Genomic DNA, 24,156 nt, shown 5'->3' on the forward strand with positions numbered 1-24,156 from the left:
TGTCCCGTAGTGGGCATGGGCGTCCCATGGGACTGATGAAAGACCGATGCAAAGTACCTATCTAATAGGTTGGCTTTTTCCTGGGCGTCAGTTGTCAGTTGCCCCATCTGGTTCAGCAGGGGTCCAATGTTGCCCCTGCTTTTCCTCCGGCTTCCCACATATCTGAAAAAGGACTTTTTATTGTCCTTGATGCTCAAAGCTAGTTGGAGTTCAGTTGCAGCCTTGGCTTTCCTGGTCTGCTCCCTACAGGACTGGACCAGTGCAGAATAATCCTCCTTGGAGGTGACTCCCATCCTCCATCCTTTGTAGGCCTTTCTTTTTAGCCTCAGGAGGTCTGCTAGGTCCCTGGAGAGCCAGGGGGGCTGCTGTGCCCTCTTGCTGCCTTTCCTCTGAGATGGAATAGACTTAGTTTGTGCATTGAGGATCACTCCCTTGAGGAGCAACCACTCTTCTTGAACTCCCCTCTCCCTGTGGTCATGGTCCCTTAGGGCCTCACTGACAAGCCTCCTGAGCTTGTCAAAGTCAGCTTTCCTGAAGTCAAGGACTTCCGTGTTGCTGACTGACTTGCCAGCTTTTCGGCAGATGGTGAAGGTGATCAGCTCGTGGTCGCTGTCACCCAGCTTCCCATCGATCACTAGGTCACCGACTAGGTCATCCCCAGTAGCCAGCACCAGGTCGAGCACCGCTTTGCCTCTCGTTGGCCCACAGACTTCTTGAGTCAGGTAGAGGTCATCCACGCACAAGAGGAAGCTGTGACCACTCAGATTTTGCTGAGTGATCCTCCCACCAGATGTCCGGGTAATTGAAGTCACCCATGACAACCATGGTCCTGGAGCATGTGGCCTCAGCCAGTTCCCAGGCAAACTCCTGGTCAAGCTCAGGACTTTGAGTGGGAGGTCTGTAATAGACTCCCACCATTGTGTCCCCTGTGCCGTGTTCCCCACGGATTTTAACCCAGAGGGTCTCCAGCCATCCACCCTGGTCGCCAATATTGGCTTGCAGGGACGTGTAGCTTTCCTTAACATAGAGAGCTACACCCCTGCCCCTTTTATCTACACGATTCCTCCTGTACAGGGTATAGCCATCTATACCCGTGGTCCAGTCATGGGTGGAGTCCCACCAGGTCTCCGTTACCCCTATGACATCATAATTGTTTGCATTGAGCAGGAGGATGAGCTCCTCCTGCTTATTCCCCAAGCTCCTGGCATTTGTGTACAGGCAGGCAAGTGTCCCCTGGGGGGCTCCTTCCTTGCCCACAGATTTTACCAGGGCTGGGGCAGGGGTGGGCTCCCTTAAGTGCCTTGACCTGCTGGCTTTGCAAGGATTGCTCAGCGGGCCAGCAGTGGCGGTAGTCACCCCATCCCCCAGCGGGCTTACTTTAAAGCCCGGTGGAGCAGGTCAGCCAGTCTGGCTGAGAAGAGCCTTCTCCCTAGGGGAGAGAGGTGGAGGCCATCTCTTCCCAGCAGCTCACTGCCTCTCTCGCCAAAGAGCGGGCTGTGGTCATGAAAGCCAAAGCCTTCCCGACGACACCAGCGCCGCAGTCTTTGGTTGACCGCGTGGATCCTCCTCTCCCTCCTCAGCCCATAGCCTGAGACTGGGAGGATCGACGAGAACACCACCTGTGCCCCCAGACCCTTTAGCCCCGCTCCCAAATCCCTGTAGCGCCTCATGACCCGGCTGGGAGCGCTCCGAGCCGTGTCATTGGTGCCCACCGATGAATGAATAAGGAGCATGGGATAGTGGTCTGTGGGTTGGAGTAGCTTTGGGATCCTCTCCGCAATGTCCCAGATGTGGGCCCCCGGGAAGCAGCAGACTTCCTGGGCTAAGGGGTTGGGGTGGCACATTGCCCTCTCAGTCCCCCTCAGGAGGGAGTCTCCCACAACAAACACCTTACGTTTTGTCTTGGGGAGAGCAGGGGCGATAGGTGCAGTTGGGCCCATGTTGCCTGTGGGAGCCAGCAACTCAGCAGGCTCTGCTGGAGCAGCAAGAGGTGCGTACCTGTTGCTCAGCTCTGGTGGGGCAGGGGCCTTGGTGCGGCGGGCCTTAGGGCCCTTGACCACCTTGGTCCATGCCCCTGGCTAGACAGAGCGGGAGGTCACGGAGTCCTCCTTTGGCCTGGAGGGAGACTGTGGTCTACCCTCCGCCTCCTAGGGGAGAAGGCCTGGCAGTAGGAGTCTATCTCCTGCTCGCAGTCCCTGATGGCACGCAGTCTCTGGACTGTGGCCTGGAGCTCCTCCGGCTGGTGCGCCAGAGACCCCAAAAGGGAGCAGACCCCACAAGGGGAGGTAACCATTATCCCAGACCCCAGAGCCTGAAAAAGGGACAAGCAGCCCCTGCAGCTGAGAGCCAGGGGCTCTGTCTGTGTGGAGGCCAGAACCAAGGGCTCCGTCTGGGTGGCTGTCTCTGAGGTGCCGGGGGGGGGCCGCGGAGCCCGAGGGGACCCTCGGGGTGCAGCGCGTGCCCATCCGTGGCATGCCTCTGGTAGGCTGGTTATGGCTGGGACTGTCTACCCTGGGGGGTGCACAGGCAGGGTCCTGGGCCCTCCCGTGCGCCCTTCCGTGCAAACTCCACGCTAACTCACACGCCGGCAGAGAAGTACACCTGTTTGTGCAGCCTGTTCGCGTGGCTCCCTGGGGGGCTGGGTGAAGTAGGGGCCTGGGCGGGGCCTGACCCGGCCCGGCTCCACTCAGCCGCCTCCTCCCACTCACTAAGGGGTTAGCCCCCTCTCTCCACGGGCCCCGCTTACCTCCAGCTGTGCTGGGGGTCGGTGGAGGGCTCCGCGGCTGCTGGAGGGTTTCTGGGGGGCTTTGGGGGAGCGGGGGTGCAGCGGCCTTTCACCTGCGCGTCTCTCACCGCTCCCGAGATGACTGATTTAGGTTAAATCAGTTTACTGAGCTTCTGCCCCAGATCCCCTCCAGATTCAAGTTCTCTCACAGTCCTGCAGCATTCCAGAATGTTTTGAATGACTCCCCAGCAAACCCCCGCTTGCCAAGTGGGCAGGCTAGCCTTGGCCCAAGCTATCTGCCCCAGCCTAGCAGGGAGGTGTGCTCTAGTGCCCCCCAGCTTCTGGCCTAAGTCACTGCAGGCATGTGGCTGCATTTCCAGAATCAAAAGTAAATGTCTGTTCACTTGCTTATTAGTTCAATCTACGCAGCTCAGATTAACCTGTAAAGACTGAATTGATTCAGCCTTGGGCGTTTTGACTGCTTGTACTTAGCCTAGGTGGAAAAATGGGTTGGATGAGAAGCTGGGCAAGGGTAAAGGTTTTCTGCCCTATAAAACAGGGATGTAGAAAGGAATTGAGATTGGTTAACAGAATAATTGGCTTAAACTAGACCTGTTATCAGTCATATCCCACTTAACTAGGGCCTGGTGAAATGCTCTTTCAGGAAATGTTTTGAATTTTTTTATATAAGTAAACACAAACAAATCATATTAAGCTATTTTAATCATATTTTAAATTTAAGTATAGTTTGACTTTTCCATACGAGTTTGTAAATGATGTGGGAGGCTTGGCCAAAGAGACAAAACGTGTCACATCCTTTAGAGAAAGCTGGAGCCTAGTTACCTCTACTGGGCACTATATAATGCATCATCATCTCTCCACATGCAATTGTATGCCTGCTAGTATGATATAAATTACCTCAGCCTTGTGTCATCAGTAAGTCAGTCATCTTGTCATAATGCTCAGAAAAATCAGATTCTTTCAGGGAAAAAAAGAGAAAAATCAAGGTTCCCTTTCCCCTCATCTTTTTCTTTCCCTCACTTCCCCTGTCTGTACACATTTTAGTTGTCAGGCACTACCAGCTTCCCACCTCTAAAGAGAGCAATGATTTAGACACCTTGTAATGATATAACTGGTTTAAGTGGTTTATTTAATGACTTTGAGACAAATTTTATAGTTTGTCCTCTGAGCTGCTCTGGTTGGCAATAGGAGAATAGCTGTAGCAGCCACAGAGGTTTTTTAAACCTTTCTGCCTTTAGCTCAGTGTCCTGAGGACAATGTACTCAGTAACAGACTTAGATGCTGTTGCTGCATAAAAGTGCTACATGTTCTTCTCAAGGACCAAGTCCTGAAGGCAGGTTTGGTGACACTGAACCACATGCTTTACTGAGCTGTCCATGCCTCCCATAGGGCTATACCAGGGGTTGTCAACCAGGGGTACTTGGAAAGGTGCTAGGTGGTACGTGCGGGTGGGTGGGGATGGAGTGCCACCACCCACCACCCCACGCCACCACCTCCCAGGAGCTGGGCCAGGGAGGGGCGAGGGCAGCAGCTCCCCTCTGCTCACACATGGCAGCTGCACCAATGTAAAGGAAAAAAAAGCTTTTTGTGCTCAATTTGTCTCCCAGCACTTACACAAAGGACAAGTCAGAATTTAGCCATTTTGGTTAAGCAGAACCACAAGATGGTACATTACCAGATGTCATGTTTTAAGTCAGTGAGGAGTCAACTTTTTCAGTAGGCATGCCACAAATTAGCCCTACATTCAAGTGCCACTCCAATCTCCTTCCCCTGACTGATCTGCTGCTTTGTTTTCTGCTTCCTTCCTTATGCTTCCTGCCACATTTGCTGCTTTGCTTTCTGCTTCCTGCTCTATCTACCACTGTGCTGACTGTCCCCTCCCTGATCTGCCATGTGTCACACAGGAGGCTGCCCATGCCACAGGTTGGCCACCCTTGCTTTAGGTGTTGGCACTTGCAGGGTAGACTGCAGGCACAGCAGCATTGTTATCACAACAGAGAAGGCAATTGTTGTCTTAGAAATGGTATTTAAAGGTTTGTTTTGGGGAACTGACTTATAGGTATATATGTACGTATGTATGTATGTATTAGAATGGTTCATGATGGGCAGCAGGGTTAATTGATTTCTAAGAAACCTGGGTCTCACACACAGTTACACACAGCCTTGGAAGCAGACAGGCTGTCTAACACAACAAAGACACACAGTCTGGGAACTAAGGGAGTATGTACCATACTGCCCATAACACAAGATAAAAGTGGCACCAGCTAAAAGATAAAAGACCCCAGAACAGGGGGACCTGACTCCTGGTTTGGGGGGAACAGACTAAGTCAGGAGAAGGCCCAGAAAGCTACATGAATGTGTGACCACAGAGACAACCAACCAGAGATAACTACGAATGAAGAGTCATCAGAAGTCATCAGGAGGGAAGAAGAATACAAAAGCCTGAGAGTAACAAAGGGTTCCTCTGTCCCCGTCCCTCCCTCCTCATTGTCTGCCCCTTCCTCTTCCCTCATCCCTCCCCATTCCTTCTCATCCCTGTCCCTCAATCCCTGTCCCCCAGGAAGGGTCCCCAAGGCCACCATGGACAGAGGGCATACCACCAGCCTGTCTCATCCACCCCACTGGAGGTGGGGTGTGGGCCTCAGCATCTCACCTCCAGACTGCTGACATGCTGACTGCTGACACCTAATAGAGTGCCTCAGAGTGAAGACTGAGTCCTGTCCAGGTGTACTCTGATTCTGATGACAGCCCTAGGATTTGGTAGATATATAGAACTGCTTGATTGTTTGTATTGTTTCTTTTCTGTTATCACTGTGTATCAATAAATCTGCCTATTATCAAATAGAAAAGTCGTGGTCAGCCTGAGGGTGGTTCCTCCCTCCCCCCAAACAGGGTATCTGGATCCTAAATCTAGAGCCAACAGCAAGTAACACCATCAGTGCTTTCATTAACTTTGCTTGGAAAGATATTTGTATTCATGTGAGAAACCCTTTGTACCTGGATGTTTACAGCCTGAGACAAACTAGCTAAAATATAGTAAGATAGCATATATACTGAAATGACTGTCTCCCTTCTTAAACTGTGATATCACAAAAGAGAGCGAATGTTCCAGAATTATGTTGCCCAAACTCAATAAATTCATAGAATCTCATTGCCTTGGATAGGCACCTGCAGTTACAACCTGAAGAGAGGTTTTGGTTTTTTTAGTTTGAATTTAATCCTTAGACAATGGTGGAGTATTTGTTGCTGCCAATACCAGTATATCCATTTCTTGCTCACTTTCATTTGTTACTGAAGATGCCTCACATATATTTTAAAGAACATTGATGTTTTCATAAAGAATGCTACTTAGGAATTGCCAAAGATTAAAAACCCACCATTTCAGTTTAGGGGGCACCCATTGTCAAGAGCCTTGGGTAGGGGAAGGAATGGACCTCCCTCACCATGTGTGCCAAGTGGGGCCCCCCCAACTACTCTTGCTGTGGTCTTAAGGAGAGCTGTGCTGGACCTGTGAGGTGTGGAGGGGCTCCATTTCTCTCTCCCCACTTCCTCTGCTCCAGCTACTGTCAAGATGCTTGTGCAGTGGGTGAGGGGGAAGGGAACCTACAATTGCATAGAATGCAATCCTAAGGACTTAACTCCCCTCACATGTACAAGCACCCTATGATGTTAAAAATATTCTGCTGTGCTGTGGTCTTTCTGAGTTCTTTGCAACAGAAAAACTGCTCTATTATTATCCCTTAGTCAAAATACAAATGAAAACTAAGCTAGAATTTTCTGAGGGATGTCTGAAGCCTAACAAGGTTGAGAATCACTGATTTAAAACTTTACAAGCTTAAAAAAGCCTATAAAAGTAGTTATCAAATCAACCAAAGTCCACTCACTGAAGGGATCAAAAGCTTCTGAGCTCAGTAATACGTTACTTCCCACTTTCGGGTCCTTTTCTAACTCCACTCCTTCTCTCACCATTCAGGTTTCCTACATTCTGCACTGGCAAATAGCTCCTAGAAACCATCATAGGGGCCCAAGTATTTTACCATTCTGGATCCTTGGATGTAAACTTCTGAAATCTAAGCAGAACCTGGGCATTATCCACACATTTTTGGCTTCTACATCTATTCCTGGGCCACTCCCTCCTTAGAGCTGGAGCCTGCATTCCAGCACCCTCTCTTCAGGGTCCAGCCCTGATTCTTCAGACTCCCACCATATTTAAACCCACCTTTTCACAGATTCTCACCAAACTTGTGAGACTCCTGTTGTACACTTTTGTTGTTCAGGAAAATGATAGATGAAAGTAAATACATATAGACTTTGAACAGCATTTCAAATTACATCATTACTTTACTTATTTGGAAACCAAAAACAAAAAAAGGATCATATTTCATATAAAAAAAAAAATAATTGTTCCTAAATCCGGTTCCCTACTCCAGCTGAACCTTCCTTTGACAGCCATTTAGGGTGCTTCTGTGTTCTGGAAGGCTGTATTTCCCCATGTGTCATCAAGCTTCTAGAGCAGACAGCTCTTCCACAGCTTGAGCTGCTGCTTCTGGCCAAAAGAGGGTGTATTAAGGCAGAAACAGATATAATTTAATGTCACATTTGTGCCACCATGAAAATTTGTGAGTGCAAATAGATGTCCCCACCCTTTTGTCTCACCATATTGAGGCCATGATAAAAGGTAGTGTTAAGTAGTGCTGCTTTATTGTGGAAAACATCTATGCTCTGGGGTGGGATAGTTTAGAAAGCCTAAAACTGCCAGCACTCTCCAGTCACATGGGGAAGATGCTCATGGGGCTTGAGGGGCCTGATACATTACACCCTGGGAACTCTGGCACAGAATTGGGCACCTTAAGCCTTGGGAGCACCTGACTGGTTTTTCCCACTTATAGAGAGGCACCCCAGGAAATCTCAGGGTGCCTCTCTATAATTGGAGAAGTTGCAGTTCCCAATTACAAAGACCCACCCCAGAATCTCTTGGAGCATGGCTCCATAAGTGAGGTAAGCCCACATGGGTCCTGGTGTGGAGGCATGGGACCTAAGGATTCCCCAGCACCCCATGCCTCCCCACCAAGATCCATGCTGGCCTGTGCATCTGTGTTAAGCATGAGTTGGTACGGGTCCCAGCATGGAGGCACAGGGCTGCAAGGGTCCCACTTCATAGGATGCCAGGAATTCCTTGGGTTGCACACCTCCTTGCCAGGTCCCACACTGCTCAATGCTGCCAACTCTTGCTTCTTCATGAGACACAGGCTGATATGGGACCCAGCAGGGGTCCTAGCAAGAGTCTGCATCCCTTGGGCCAGCAAGGAATTCAAGGGATCCCCAGGCAAGGGAAACACATTGCCATTGTCCCACATTGGGCCCCTGCTTGATGTAGGGCAATGGATGATATGTCTTGCCCAATAAAGTGCTATGGCTCTTAAATCAGTAACCCTCTATCATTATTCCTGGTACTTGGGTCATAGGAATTCTAGCCCCAGATAGAGGAGAAAAGGCAACAGGAAGGCAAAGACCAGCCTTACCATCAAAATATTGTTTGCAGTCTGACACAGAGACATACAGAATTGTTAACCTCAAACAGAATCCACAAATAGTACATAGACAAATTCCCCAAATTGTCACAGGAGGGCACACTACAAAATGTATTGTATGGTTATCTGTTGAATGTGTTCACAGTGTTACAATTACTTCATATCTATAAGTGAATCTCTAGAACTGTATACAGTATCTGAAAAACTATTGCTTCCTTCTATTTATACTGAATGTATTGTATGTCTCCACTACTTTAAAAAATCAATAAAGTAAAGTTTATAAATCTGAATAGGTTCAATAAAGGGAACAGTGATAAGCTACTATCTGTGTGATAAAAAGATAAACCTACTACTAGTCTGTGTATGGAAGTTAGAAGTTATTTTTATCCTCCAGTGGTAAATGATCAAGTCTAAATGTGAAAAAACCCACAGCATCTTTCTTCCAAGAATCTCCAAGCACTCCATAATCATCAGTTAATTTCATATATCACACATAATGGGAGCATCTATATGTGCCGCTATGGCACATCTACATGTGTCCCTACAGTGCTTTTTGGAAGTACTAAATGACAGCGCGGTAACAGTCAGTATAGCACAGTAGCCAGTAGTGCACAGTTATTTTTAGCCCCTACGTCACCGCAGTAATGCACTATAATGATGGAACCCATTGCTATGGCGACATAGGTGCGGCATCACAGTTTGTGCCCACCAATGCTACGTTGCTGTCGCACGTTGCTACGGTGACATAGCATCACATGTAGACGCACCCAATAAGCAGCAATTATAACTCTTATTTTATAGTGATAGTTAAGTGAATCAGTGGTAAGCTAAGATACATATCCAGTAATATATAGTAAGCCAATGACAGAGCAAAAAGCAGAACTGAACACTTGTCCTCTGCTCTTACCACTCTGAATTTTCTGACCAGGAAGGACTGCAGGATGGAATCATTCCTGATAAGGATTTAGCTGGTGCAGAGATGCATATCTGACATTTGCATTTACTAAATGGCAATACAAACAAATTCAAATTTTAAACATACAGGAGACTAAACAAAAGACTTGCAGAATTCAAGAATACCTTTTACAAATGTATAATTGCCAATGTTTTCAAGTTGAAGAGACATTTTTATCTGAATATTTTAAAAGGATCAAATCACAGTTTCTTATAAAGTCCAGGTGCCACAAAATAAAGAATGTACTTATATGATTTACATCTTTACTCAAAGGTAATCTCTAATATAAGACGTACTTTGTTAGCCAATAGGGCTTCTCATTGTGTTTTCATTAGGAACCAATTAAGAAAAGTGTCTAAGAAAATAATAAATTTTAAAATAAAGCAGAACCAAATAGAAGTTCAGAGCTGCATATACAGGTATGTACACACATACACACACATGCACACAGAGGTCTAAACACTTCTCATTTCAGCAGGTCTTTTACTATCTTCATTAAATTACTACCCATTTGCTTTCTACTATCCTTCTGGCTGCTTCCAGTCCAGATTTATGGTTGCCCTTGACCTTACATAGTCATTTATATCAGTGCAAACTGGGTGTAAAACACTACTATTCTGATTTAGTGGTCTTACCACATGTCATCTAGCTCTGTTCTGAATAAGGTTATCTAACAGCATTTTAATTATTACCACATCTAACCCTTTTCAGAGATATCTAGATGACTGAGAAATAATGTTACCAGCCACTCTCGGCACCCTGACCTTGTCTTTAGTGGGGATTTTGCATTGGTGGGACTACACCATTGTAACTGAAACAGTAGTGTACAGATGGAAACTCTTATTACAAGTGCCCTGCACTGTTTTGGAAACAGGTTAATCTTCATGCTACAAATTACTCTTTGCAACAGTTTAATGCTTCCCTACACTAGATGTTGGCACTAGTGACATTATGTAACGTTCTTGTTATACCAGTGCAAAAGGTTCTGATGCAAACCCCTTGTCTAAACTAGAGCTCCAGCTGTTGCTAATGTTGATGGATCTGCACAAGTAATAGTAAACAGCGATAAATGTATGGGGAGAAAATGAAGGGTGAACTCCATGAAGAGACACATGTAGCATATCCAAAAGCACTTGCAATCTAAAATAAGGCCCAAGTATTGCTATTGAACCTGCGTACAAAGACTACTTTATCTGTGTGGAAGCGTAATGACTTCTAATACCTGCAAGTTAACCCTATATATGCTGTGTTTGCAAATTCACACTTTCTTGTAGGCACTCGGTGCACAATGAGCAAAACTTGAAATATAATATTGAAAAGTAATGATCAATAACCCCAAATATTCCAGAGAATTATAAAAATGCAGGAAATGTTATAGGCTGGGGGAGGGGGGGGAGGGAAGATATACTGAAAAAGAAATGAGAGTAAGATTTAGAGCCTGATTCAAAGTTCAAGGAAATCAGTGGTAAGTAGCCCGATGAGTTTTGAGCTATGCCATTTATGAAGAGGAACAGAAAAGAAACGCTATTTCATGAGTAAGACATCTCACCAGACCTCCTAGTCTACATTCAATTCACCTTTACAATGTGTGTATTCATTTCAAAGCAGTTTCACCATCAAATAAAATGAGATCAATCTGCATTCGGTCCTTTCATGTAAATTTGTTTTATTTTTGTATTTGATAAGTACCGTTGGAGTAATGATTCTTGAAATCTCTCATACAACACACTTGATTGACAGCCCCCTAAGTGCTGTGCCTTTTATAGAAAACATAATTGACAACCCTTAGGTAGCTAGGATATGCTTGCAAACGGTATTGGTTGGTCCACATTTAATGACAGTGAAACACAATGAGGAAGACAGTAGCTCTAATTATCCTTATTTTTTAAAAATCAGATAATTGTGTGGCAGATGACTCTTAACGAAGGTATAACTTCTGTGGCATGATAACAATATGCCTTTTAATAAATTTTAAAAATATGAATGCCAAATAACTTGTATTCCAAAAAGACCCTATACTTCATAAAATATCTAGAACAGTGTTTCTCAGATTAAAGTACATGTACCTTGGGGCAGGGGTACAGGCTATGTGATGGACTCCTAAAGGGCACATAAGAGCAAGGACTGAAAAGCAGAAGGTGAAAGCTAGAAAGTGGTACTTAGAGGTTTGCTTTGGGGAATTGGCTTGTAGATAAAGTAGATATGCATTAGAACAATGGTCCAGAGCAATGGCAAGGGTTAACTGATTTCTAAAAGCCTGTTTGTAACAAAATTTCCTTCAAGACCCACTGTGTCACAGGCAAGCAGCAAGCAGACACACAGCTGGGAAATTGAAGACATGGACCACACTGTTCCATAACATGAATAGTGTATATCCAAACAGAGATAAGGGATTCTGCAGGTCACAGTGCCAAATTGCAGAACCCTTGGGATTTCTGATTTTGGTAGATGGACCAAATGAGGAGAAACCAGTAAGTAATCAAATTAGGATGTTTGCATGTGATGGGTTTGTGAAACAAAGGAATATGCTAACAGGTCAGCAGGGGTGACTGGTGCCTCCTGAGTCTGGGGGGGGCACAATTTTTTGGGTGGGCCCAGGGGCGGGCAAAAAGCCCCATATCCACTCCTATACTTCTGTGGCTTAGTGCCCCCCACCCCAACACGCCACCAGCCCACATGGCAAAAAAACTGCCCTGTCCTGAGCAGTGCTGAGTCAGGGGCTAATTGCAAGGGAGGCATATGCCCCCCTGTACTCCCCCTACCAGTCACCTGTGCAGGACAGAATGTGTACAGTATGACGACCACAGGGAGACCAATCAATGATGCCCAGAGATGAAGAGTCATCAGAGGGGAGAAAGAATACAAAAAGAGGGATTCCTGAGCAGCAAAGGGTCCACGAGAGGGGAACCCAAGGCTACCATGGACAAGGGGCATACTACCAGCCCTTCTCACCCACCTCACTGGGGGAGGAGGGGGCGTCGACCTCCAACTTCCAGACTGCTGACATCTGACATTCAAGAAAGAACCTCAGGGTGAATTTCAAATACTGGCCAGACGTATCTTGACTCTGTGACATCTGTAGGACTGATAGACATAGAATTGTTTTCACTATTCTTATCTGCTATCACTGGGTATCACTAAAATTTGCCTATTATCAAATGGAGAGGTCGTGGTCAGTCTGAGGGCTTGGGTCCACCTGGAACAAGGTATTCCAGTGCTAACAGAAGGGACAAGGTACATTTTAAAAGGAAAATTGAGGAAAAAAAACAAACAAGTCCATATATGGTCACAGAGGTTACAGTTTGGTTGCAGTGACATCAAGCGTTACGCTTTTATTATTTATAACACAAAATCTTAGGGTTATAAAAAAAATGTAATAAACTTGAAAAGGGAAAGATGACCCAAAACACTTTGAGAATCACTGGTCTAGAAAGTATCTTGGTGGAAAACAGCTTATTACTGCTACATTTCTAACATTCTTCACCAGTTGTCACATTATTTTTGTTATATGCACACCTATCAGCTTCTGAAACACAAAGGTTTCTATCTGGGTGTGACACTGCAGTTAGAGCTCCCTTTAAGACACAGGCTGCTGTGCTGCATCCCAAGTCTGTGAACCATATAGTCTTAAATAATGTCCCTAAATCAAAACAAAGTCCAGGCTCTGTCCCCGGCTGGGATCTTCAGATGCATCTTTACTCCTGAAAACTATCTGACCCCTGGGGACAAGTGCTAACACCCCAGACTTCCCCAGCACTTATGCATGTGCACTTAGAACTCCACATTTATAGGTTAATTGTTCATGTGCACAAGAGAAGCTGTATATATCTGTAATAGGGGGCCCTAGCCAATGTTACTTTAAGAGTGAGGATAGTGTTATAGGGCTGCAAACTACTGCAAGCAGCTGGGTCAAGGCCAGCTGCAGCCAAGTAAGCAGTCAAAGGAAAACACCAACAGGACCTAGGAAATTACTATTGTGAAGCAAGCTGCCTTATAGTAGCTGGCAAGGGGCAGAACCCCAAGCAGTCAGTGGAGACAACAGAGCATTGGGGTATTGTAACAGAGGATCCTAACCCTGTTACCAGAAGGCACGTCCACCCTTTTAAAGCCAGAACTTTCTGGGCACGGAGGGCTGGAAAAGAAGGGGTTAAATGCTGAGCCTGGCCAGCTAGTCAGCTGACCGGAAGGGGCAGGACTATAAAAACCCTGGGCCAAGCAGCAGTTGGGGGTAGCTGCCAAAGGGGAAGGAGTGCCTCAGAGAGCTCCGTGAAGGAGCGGCCCAAAGGCAGGAAGAAGGGAGCCATGGAAGCCCCGGAGAGGCAGGCAACCACATCACAGCAAGGACGTGAGCTGATGGCGGGGAGCCAAAGCATGGACCCTGTAAATGTAAGCAGACATGATGGGTTTTTTTCTTTTTCACATTAGCTGGGGGTAGTTATTACCCATGGATGGGACTAGTTTTTTTTTTTTTCTTTTTTTGATTAATGAATAAAACCGGCAGTTTGGGTGAGGTTATTAGAGGAAGGAGGAGGCCTCATTTTGGGGGGATCCACTACAGAGTGGGGACCCTGGCACCGGCGAGGGTGTGGCTTTTTGGGGGCACGGACCCCGGCACCGGCGTGGGCACGGCTTTTTGGGGGCACGGACCCCAGTGCCTGAAGATGCGATCTTAAAAAGGCCAGGGAGGTCTGGTGCACCTGTGGTGCAGTCTTGTTTTGGTTTTTTTGGACTGAGAGGGTGCCAGGGCAGGGTTGTCCCCTGGTGCAGAGCTTGTGGCCCCCTGGCTGTGGAGCTGGTGCCCTGGACTCTGGGCCAGGGAGGGCCAGGCTCCAGATTGGAGCAGAAAAAGGGGCCGTGAGCCTCAAGACAATGGAAAAGGCTAGAGCCTCGAAGTCAAACCCTGTTTAGTGGGTTTAGATGTGGAGGCCTAGCTAGAGAAAAACAGTGGTCAGGCCCACATAGGGGAAAGGCCCCAACATACACAATACAATAGGCAGCCTCCCGCTCACAAGAAGATCATCATCATAATTTCCATCAAGATGTGGCAGGAGAGTATAGGGCGGGGCATAAGAACCCCAAAGAAGGCTCCAAGGGCGCCCCACGGAAGGCACAATTTACTAGGAAGATGGCGCTGGGAAGGGCCACCTGTTACAGGTAGACTACAGCAAAGGTGAGTGGGATGATTAGTGGCCTAAAGGGAAATGCTTGTGTTGCTTTGGGAGATCAGGTGACCAGAAGGGATGGAGCCCAGGGTATTATGAAGCCTGGCTCCTGAGTCAGAGAAGTCAGTCTGACCCTGAGTGCTGCAGGGAGAGGTGTTCTTGGGAAGGAGGGTGTTGTAGGGAAATCAGCAGATGACAGAGGTACCCTGGAGGTAGAGAGCTGAGAGAAAGGTAGGAGGTGCTGTAGTACAAACACTCAGGATGGGGTTTAAGTATTCTAGTTTAGAGATCCACAGAGATAAGGTACACTGGGGAGTTGGTAAGGATGGCGGGAAAACTCTGTGGTGAGTACATGCAGACAGCTTAGTTATTACGGTTATGTTGCATGTTTGTTTAGGTTTATGTTCTACTGTGAATCATGGGTGTAGCTCAGGTGGAGGAAAGAAGCATGGTGGGTGCTGGTGAGGCACTGGGAGCTTGTTTTACCCTTGGGCTTGGAGTCAGGACAAGACTACTAGTCAAAGACTAGCTTGGGAGAGCCAAAAGGGAATTTGTAGGGACTGGCCAGGGTGGATGCCAGTGGGATTTTCAACCTTTTTGAGCTTCAGGCTCAGGGATCTAGGGCTCTGCAGGGTGGTAGGGTCCAGAGCCCTGGAGCAGGGAGAAAGAGGAAAGCTAAAAGAGCAAGTTGACTAACCCCAACTGGAGGGACTTAGAATTAAAAGATCAGATCAGGCCAGACCAAGGGAGCTTAATGATGAACGGAACAGAATAAAGCAACTAAGTTTCCCTCTGATATTGAGGGTAGCTTCCCCAAATTCACAATATCATTAAAAAGCATGGCAGGCAAGGACAGGGAGGCAGCCTAAGACTTCAGAGTAGGGGTGCCATGTCTGGTCTCAGATGCATCTTATCACAGTACACAGATTTGTGTATAAGATTAAAACAACAAAGTTACACTCTAAATAATAGAGAAAGACATGAATCCAGAAAAGATAACACATTCTACATGTATTTCTCTGCTTCATATCTTCACAGCTCTGCAGAGTTCCTTGTATTTAAGTCAAGGTCTTCTGGGGTATCCATGATCCTCCTGCAACTCCAAGCTTGTTGTCTCTCCACTACAAGCCAATCTTCTTCCCTTCATTTTGGCAGATCTTCATTTAGGCAACGTCTCTTCCCCCTTCTCAACACACTGTGGAACATAGGCAACTGGTAGGGGGGGCACAGGACATGGGCAAATGTGCTCCCTGAGATTGGCCGCTGCTGATGCCAGCTTCTGTGGGCGGTCACTGCTCACCACCCCACCTCTGCCGCTGCCACTGGCTTCTGCAGGTGGTTGTCAATGCCATCAATGCTATTGCCCACAAACTGAGCCCCTCTCCATCTCAGGAGGCACCTGTCACCCATGCTATGCAAAGTTGCCTCTTCTTCTTGTCCATACTCTTGCAATGCCTCTTTGAGCCTTCTCCTGATCTACCCAGTTACTACTATCATTTTTTTGTTTGTTTGTTTGTTTGTTTGTTTAAATATAAGTATCTACCCCTGGTGTTCTTTGTTCAGGAATTTTTTACTCCTCTACCTGCAGAAACACTGGCTATCTCAGATTTTAGCTAATCTGTTGTCCCAGTGCTATCGTCTAAGTAGGTGACCTTCAAGTTCTAATGACGCATGTTGTATCTTGCCTGGATGACTTGACACAGTCTTGGTCAGTAAATCATGGGTTCCCATACACTGATGGTTCCTGCAACTAAAATATTTCAGTAGCTTCATAAGATCAACCAGAATCCATAGGTTGTACACAGATCTCCCAAATCTTCAAACATTCCTCACCTTTAAGGCACCATCCCATGTTGTGTAGAATGTAGATCATAGACTCATAGAACATTAGGCTTAGAAGGGACCTCAGGAGGTCATCTACTCCACCCCCCTGCTTAAAGCAGAATCATCTCCAAATAGATCATCCCAGCCAAAGCTTTGTGTAGTCGGGTTTTGAAAACCTTCAAGGATGGAGCTTCTACCACCTCTCTGGGTAACCTGTTCCAGTGTTCTATTACCCTCCTAGTGAGAAAATTCTTTCTAATATCTAATCTAAACTTCCCTTGCTGCAACTTGAGACCATTGCTCCTTGTTCTGTCATCTGTCACCACTGAAAACAGTCTAGCCCCACCCTCTTTTGAACCCCACTTCAGGTAGTCGAAGGCTGCTATTAAATCTCTCCCTCAGTATTGAGTCATTTCCCAGTAGGCATAATGCCTTATGAATTCTCGGGGAAGAGAGTGGTATTTATATCTAGTTGTTCTACAACACAAGTATAAAACAGAGTCCTGCAATTGGAATTTAAACTGTTCTACTTAGAGAAAACAAATCCTATTGACTCTATTGATAAGTTGTTTCTTGAAAGACTGACAGTAGTGGAAAGTGACAATTATGGATAGTAAAGACTGAAAAATTCTTCAGTGACCTAATAAAACCAAGTAATTATGCAATAGGTGGCAGATGGAATATACAACAAGCTTTGAAGTCTATCCTTTTCTAGATCCAGTCAGCTTAGCTGGCTATCACAGGAGGTAAGTTAGCGGATTCCCCTTTGAATAAGCAGTTGCCAGTGACATTCAGTCCTGCCATAATGAATATGAGGGCTAACAGAATGTTAAGTCGTTGGTTGGCTGTAAAAGAGGGAAAGATATGTTGAATTTCTTCACCCTTCCTCACTGTCGTAAGTGTATACATTCTATTAATTCAGCTTAATGTACTTGTAACTTCATTTCAGTTAAAATAGTGTGTACCACTTTTTACATCACCAGTCACCAAAACCACAGTAATAAAAGAGCCCTTTGGAAAGGCGTATATATTTAAGTCCTGTGAAGAAAAACGTGTGTGCCAAACACTGGAAGTGAGGAAGCATTAACCATCATTGAATGTACAGAAGATGGGGAAGAGCTAAAATGCACTTCCAATATTTCCTCCTAAACAGGAAGTGCTCCTAAAACTGAATCACTGAGCAATATGTTTGAGGACTATTTGAAAATGGAAACTATTTTTTTTTTAAAAGAAGTGCTGGAATTTTAATTTTTTTGGCAAAAGATTACTGTCAAAGTTCTATGATCAGCTCAAACTCCATATATACAGTATGTCTCTGGTAGAATTAATGCTTCATCTCCAGTTGTCAAGAATTACCATCTAGATAAAAAGTGGTGATAGTATTGACCATGAAACCCTGCTCAGAAGTTGGCTGTGACAACCTGTGCATACACAGTAGCATTTGTGTATGTAAGAAAATATAGTAAGAATCTACCTAGTTTTTAAATGCACTAGACCAAAATATGCTTTCAGCTATGTTCTCAACATTCCTACTGAAATTATGATTTTTGCATTACACATACATCGCTATACTAAAATTCATTTTGAAAGGAATATTATATCAAAATGTCATTTATATCCATATATACTGTTGGGGAAGGGCCCATCTTTATGATATTGATATGTGTGCATACCCTAACCTGTTCCTTAATCAGACTTTCTAGTGCTAATGCAATGCAAACAATAAACATGAATTTTAAAGAAGTTCGAATCCTGATTGCAGAACTGGGGCCTTGATTTTTCAGACATAGGCTGAATATCAATATCTTAATGCGTGTATGTTAGGGAAGTGTAATATTGTGAGCAAACATGAGAGAGGATGAGCAAAACATGACTGCCATGAGATGACATAGTGCAGTGATTCTAAAACATGATGTCATGGTACTCTGGAATGCTGTAAGATCCTTCCAAGAGAGCTGTGGTGCCCTTCTCCTCTGCCAGGAGGTAAACTGATAGTTCTTCCTCCCACTTCAGCATCCCACAGACAAATGGCACTCACGGCTGCTCCCTGTCCTTTGACAGTGCCTGTGCCAGCCTATGCCCCCTTCCCCCAGCAGCAGGCTCTGCTTTGCACATGGGTGGGTAGGAGAGTGTCCAGGGGAACATGGAGCCATGGCTGCACTTTCAGCCTGGATTGTCTGTCCTCAGTCCCTCCTCGCCCCCTCTTGGGGTTGGCAGGAGTAACCGTGGGCACACAATAGCACTGGAGTCCCTGGAGGAGCCGTGCTCACCCCTTCAGGCCTAGACCAGGGCCAGAAGGAGGCAGATGGCAGAAAAAAACAAGTGGGACAGTGGGGTGAGGTCCTGGCCCCACATCCCTACCTGGCAGGGGTGCTTAGCTAGGTGCCTCTAAATCAAGAGTGGGCAAAACGGCGGATCCAGCTGGTGGCTGGACTCCATTTCCCAGCAAACCCTGCCCATGTTGCTGCGGCTGCTTTCCATGGACACCCTAGGAGCAGCCCAACTGTGACACCATAGGGCCAGGGTTTCCACAGAGATGAGCCCCAGCATTGCTGGCAGGGCATGCAGCAGGATGAGGAGCTGCTCTGGGCCTGGGGCTGGAATCCTGCATTAATGACAGTGTGATCTGGAGCCAGGGCAAAGCTGCAATCCACTGCCCACATTGGCATCGCATAGGAGGTGCATGCGAGTGCACGTACACCCCCTGAGATCGGCCGTGCAGCCCCTGGAAGTGCCAGCTGCAAAAACGGAAGTGCTGGCAGGAAATGCACTTCTGGTTTTGCTGCTAGCTCAGTGATCGGCCGCTGGGGGACACCCCCCTACCCATGGCCAGCAATCTGGTGCCCCGCCAGACTTGGGAGGCACACCCTTGCCCGGGGCATGTGGGCAATGGATTGCAGCTCTGCTGCAGCTCCAAACCATGCTGTCACCACAACAAGTTCCTGATCCCAGAGCAGCTCCCTGCCCTGATGCACACCCTGCTAGGGCCAGTCTCCATGGAAACCCTGGCCCTGCGCTGTCATGTTTCTGCTGCTGCTGTGGTCTCCAGGGAAACTGGCCACAGTGACGCAGGCAGGGGCTGCTGGGAAATGGAGTCTGCTGTGAGCCGGATCTGGCCCAGGGGTCGGACTTTGCCCACCCCTACTTTAATGCTAAAAAATTGTTGTGGGGCAGGCCCTGAGGCTAACAAGGTTGAGGACCACCTTTTCATGCAGTTAAAGAAATTTTTATTATTGTTGTTCCTGTTCATTATAATTATTACTAGTGTTATCATTAGTATTGTAGTTATCATTAGCACTAGTATTGTTATAATTACTACTATGATTTGTTTTCTCTGTATATATGACTAGTATTGCCATCATTATTTCAATTGTTACTAATGTTGTTTGTGATTACTATTGTTACTATGACTAGTATTTTAGTTATACTTATTACTATTATATGACTAGCATTGTTATCATTACAATTATTACTAATATCATTGTCATTTATAATTATTGCTAGTTATATTATTCATATTGTTGCTGTTATTATTACTAGTATCATTATATGACTAGTATAGTCCTTATGACTATTATTAGCATTATTGTTGTTTATAATTATTACTACATGACTAGTCTTGTGGTTATAATTATTACTAGTCTTACTATTGCTTATAACTATTATTACATGACTAGTATTGTTACTATTACTAGTACCATTGTTATATGACCAGTATTCTAATTAGTAGTGCTGTTTATAATTACAATTGTATTATAAGCAGTTATCATTACTATTGTTGTTGTTTTGTACTCAGCATTATATGATTAGTATTGCTAGAAGTATTACTAGCATCACTGTTACAATTATGACTCCTGTTGTAATTATTACAATAGGATTCAGTTGTATATGACTAGTATTGTTATTATCATTGTTATGAGTATGATTGTTATTACTATTATTAGTATTGTTGGTTATAACGATTACTAGTATTATTATATGACTAGCATTGGTGTTATAATTACTATTGTTTATAAAAAGTGTTTTACTAGTATTGTCGTTATGACTCTTACTAGTGTTATTATAATTATTACTAGCATTGCTGGTATCATCTGACTGGCACCGTTATTAGAACAGTTACTAGTATTATTATAATTATTGCTAGTATATTATTATAATTATTACTAGTATATTATTATTGTTGCTTTTTTGTTTTTATTATTTGCGGACAACTATCAGCTGTCTCCCCCAGCTGCCCGGGAAGGAGGGAGAAATGCCCCACCCCGCTGCACCCCGACGCCAGCCCCTAAGACGCAACCTGGGACTAACGCACCCGACGGGCACGGGGTCGAGGCCCGGCTGACTGCGCGCGCAGCCACATTGCTTCAGAGCGAACGTAACCAACCGGCGGGCTCGCGGATCTTGTGCATGCGTAGGTGGAAGGAGGGATCACGTGACGCGCCCGAAGCCTGCTCGTCCTTCTTTCAGCCAATCAGCGCGGCGCGGGCGGCCAGCTTCCGACCTCACCGGCCAAGTGCGCTTGCGCCCATGGCAGGGTTCCCCTCTCTCTCTCTCTCTCTCTCTCTCTCTCTCCCCCCCCCCCCCCCGGCTAGCTCCACCCCCTTGACCTGTGGGTCCGGGGTGCGGACATGGCGGCGGCCGTTCGGCGCGTGCTCTGGCTCAGCGGCGCGTGGAGCGCGGCGCGAGCAACGCCAGGCGCGCAGGTGAGAGCGAGGCCTGCGAGCGGGAGGGGGCAGGGCTCCCCCCGCCCGAACGCGGCTGGCTCTCGGGTGCCGCCCACTCAGCTCCTCCCTCGGGGCCGCGGGCTCGAGCCTGCTGATGGCAGGTCTGCTGGGAGGATCCTGCACTGCATTACACAGCACTGCACACGGGGATGGGGGCTTGGTGCCGCCTCTACCCGGCCCCATACATGGGGATCGGGGCTTGCAGCAGGGTCAGGGCCTCACGCCCCCTGCACTCAGCCCCATGCAAGGGGATTGGGCTCTGGGCCCTCACACTTGGTCCCGTGTATAAGGGTGCACACTGCACACCAGCATTAGGGCCTTGGCCATCTCTGCTCAGCCACATGCATGGGCCCCGTGGACTGGGTTGTGTGCCACACCTCGGGTGTTAGGTCCGTGTGGTGTCGGAGGTTGCGGGCAGTCTTGCGGAGCGCGTAGATGGGGTGGTGGTGGCGGGGGACTGTGGGTTGGGAGTGAGGGGCCACAGTGAGGAAACAGGGCCATAAACGGGGTCATGCTGAAGCAATGTTTGGGGAGCAGTGGTGTAGAAGAGGGTTGTGTGGGGTAGTTTGGACAGGAGTGATCCTGCCTCAGGCAGGGGGTTGGATGAGATGACGTCTGGGGGTCCCTTCCAGCCCAATTTCTCTAGGAGTCTATGGCACGCCCCAGGATCGGGGCCCTGCGCCACCTCCATCCGGCCCCACAGACACAGATGAGGGCTCTGTGCTACCTTTGCCCAGCCCCATGAATGGGGATTGGGTTCCAGGGCCTCACGCTGGGATCAGGCCCCAACCCGCCCTGCGCCCACGTCTAGTGTGCAGGGCCCTGGTCCACAGGGCTTCCTACAGACCTTGGGAAGCTCCTCCCAGTCTAGATGACCAAGGACAAGGGGTCGGCAGTCCCTGAGCTAGAGCAGTTCTTCTGTGGTAAAGAACTTGGAAAAACCAAGACAGGGCAGAGTGGTTTTGATGCTGTGGATTCCTCCTGACATCTCTGGGTTTATCTTGTGAATCGACTGGCACCCTGGTTGAGAGCCACTCCTTTAATGGCTATGAAATGCCCCCTCCCTTCTCCCCTTTTAACTAAACTCCTGCAGCCAGGCATTTTTTAAAGTGGTGGAAGGTATATAAATACAATCTCAAGGCCAGATTGTACTTTAGCACTTAAGAGCCCAAGTGGTATGAATACAATCCTGTTCTGCTCCATGTAGTTCCCTAGAGGAAAGACAGGGCAACACTTGGATCCATCCTCTTCCTCGTTGCCTTTTGCAACCTAGCCTGAAGATGAAGGCAAATCATAGAACTAGATGTGCTAATAGGTCTTCAAGAACTAACGTGTGGACTAGGATCACATTTAGGCACCTAATAGGTGGAATAGGATTTGGTCCATAGCATTAATAACTGGCAAGGCCAATGGGATCATCTTCAGCTTGGCATAGACTGAAGAACCTCCGTAGTGGCCCCTCCAGCAGAGAGCTAATTATCCTTTATTTACATGGCAGGAAAGAATATCAAGCCCTGTAACTTGTAGTTGATCTAGAGCAGTGATTTCCAACTAGGGTGCTTAGGCTGCATTGAGATCCTTTCCAGGGTGGTGTAAGGTGCTATGCAGTGTTAGCATTGTTAGGTGTGCACACGTGATTCACAGGATAAACCCAGAGATTTCCAATAGGAATCCAGTGTTAGACAGATTCAGACTTGTGGTTTTTCTGAGTTTTTTGCAAGAGAGCATTTCCTTCATAATTTTTCTGTAGCCAAAATACAGTGAAAACTAAATGCTGGCAGTTTCAGTGGGGTACCTTGAGTTTAAAAAAAGGTTGAGAACTACAGATCTGGAGTGTGTCTTTCTGAAAGGCAGCCAGTCTTGATTTAAGCACTTGAAATGATGAAGTGGGTAGTGGTCGATTACTCTCGCTATGGAAAAGTTGACTTTTAGAACCAGTTGGAAGTTTTCAAATTTAAACTTTCAGTTTCAAAGCAGTTTACTTCTAAGCTTTGTACTAGAAATGTGTTTCATTATAGTTAATTATATTTCATGTTGTAGAATTAAGTGTATTTAAAATAATCTTTCGTCAGGCATTTGACAAATGGACTGCTTTATGTCATCAAGACTATGATTCTTTTAAATCATTTCATCATATAAACTCCTTGCTTTGATGCTGGTCTGGTGGGTGTCCATAATAAGCTGGAGCCTACCTGAATGTTCATTCCTAGCTTCAGCAGTAAAATGGTGTAAAATGTACCAAATTGACTTTTGTAGTCAAATTATCTTTAGGGACCTACTTAATTCATAGCCAGACAAAGCAATTTTCAGGCTTGGTCGCAGCAGAAAGAGCTAACTTTGCAGGCATTTTGTGGTAGCCCCACCCTTTGCCACTGATTGGTGGAGAGGCCCCAGGGGGGAGGAGGAATGAGGGGGCAACTGCCATCTTGACTGTTGGCTGCCCTTTGTGCCACCCTGCTAGCTGGTGCCTTCCCCTCCCAGGAGGCCGCAAGGCAGCTAGAACCATTGGCTCCTGCTGGGGAGCTAGCATTTTATTTTGATTAATTTTTTTTTAAGTTGATGACATGGACAGTTGCAGATTTTGTAGTTTCCACAAAACTGTGAATTAAGTTGGTCCCCAATTATCTTCTATCCCAGTGAGTTAAGGGGGCCTGTAGTAGTATTAAACTGATTCTCCACTGAAGTATTAATAGACTTGGCAGGATTTGATATTTACCAATAAACATTTTCAGCTGTCACTCACAGACTGACAGAAAAATATTTCCATCAGTAATCATCCAAATGTATAGAAAGGTGATGTTAAAATAAAAATTCAGGGATGAGATAAGGAAATCTGGGGCAGTGGGCACCCATGTGTGAGCGCGTGCATGCACGTGCGCGCACACACTGGTGTGAGGGGATCCCTGGCTGTGCTGCCTGCTCACTGCTCCTCTTGGCAGTGGCTCAGCCAGTCACTGCAGGAGCTGGGGGCTGTGCTGGCAGGGAGGGTTGGAGGACTGTTGGCAGCCAGGGAGCCCTGTGAGGCCAGCCACTCATTCTGCCCAAGTCTCAGCCAGGGATGGGGCACCAAACTCCCAGCGAGCCTGGGCCAGCCCCTGCATGATCGGGGCTCTCTGAGAGTTTGGCCTCCACCCTAATTATGCATGGACCAGGCCAGACAGGAGATCTGGGAACCCAGCGGAAGCAGCAGCCTCCAGCCCATAGGATGCAGCTC

At 46.7% G+C, this 24,156-nt stretch overlaps 1 protein-coding gene across 2 annotated transcripts in view; it reads left to right on the forward strand.

Moving 5' to 3' along the window:
- The first annotated feature begins 13,467 nt into the window (after positions 1-13,467).
- The window catches only part of MRPS9 (mitochondrial ribosomal protein S9), a 56,643-nt gene continuing 45,954 nt past the window's right edge, over positions 13,468-24,156 (forward strand). The window contains exon 1 of one of the 2 annotated variants that reach the window (XM_059721022.1): positions 13,468-13,618. In XM_059721022.1, coding sequence (XP_059577005.1) covers positions 13,535-13,618 — 84 coding nt within the window. In that variant the 5' untranslated portion in view covers positions 13,468-13,534. Of the gene's footprint in view, positions 13,619-20,797; positions 20,922-24,156 lie in introns of those variants that run through there. The other variant, XM_059721023.1, reaches the window with a different exon arrangement.

The sequence above is a fragment of the Alligator mississippiensis genome, chromosome 1, assembly GCF_030867095.1.
Source record: "Alligator mississippiensis isolate rAllMis1 chromosome 1, rAllMis1, whole genome shotgun sequence".
In the NCBI taxonomy this organism is placed as follows: domain Eukaryota; kingdom Metazoa; phylum Chordata; order Crocodylia; family Alligatoridae; genus Alligator; species Alligator mississippiensis.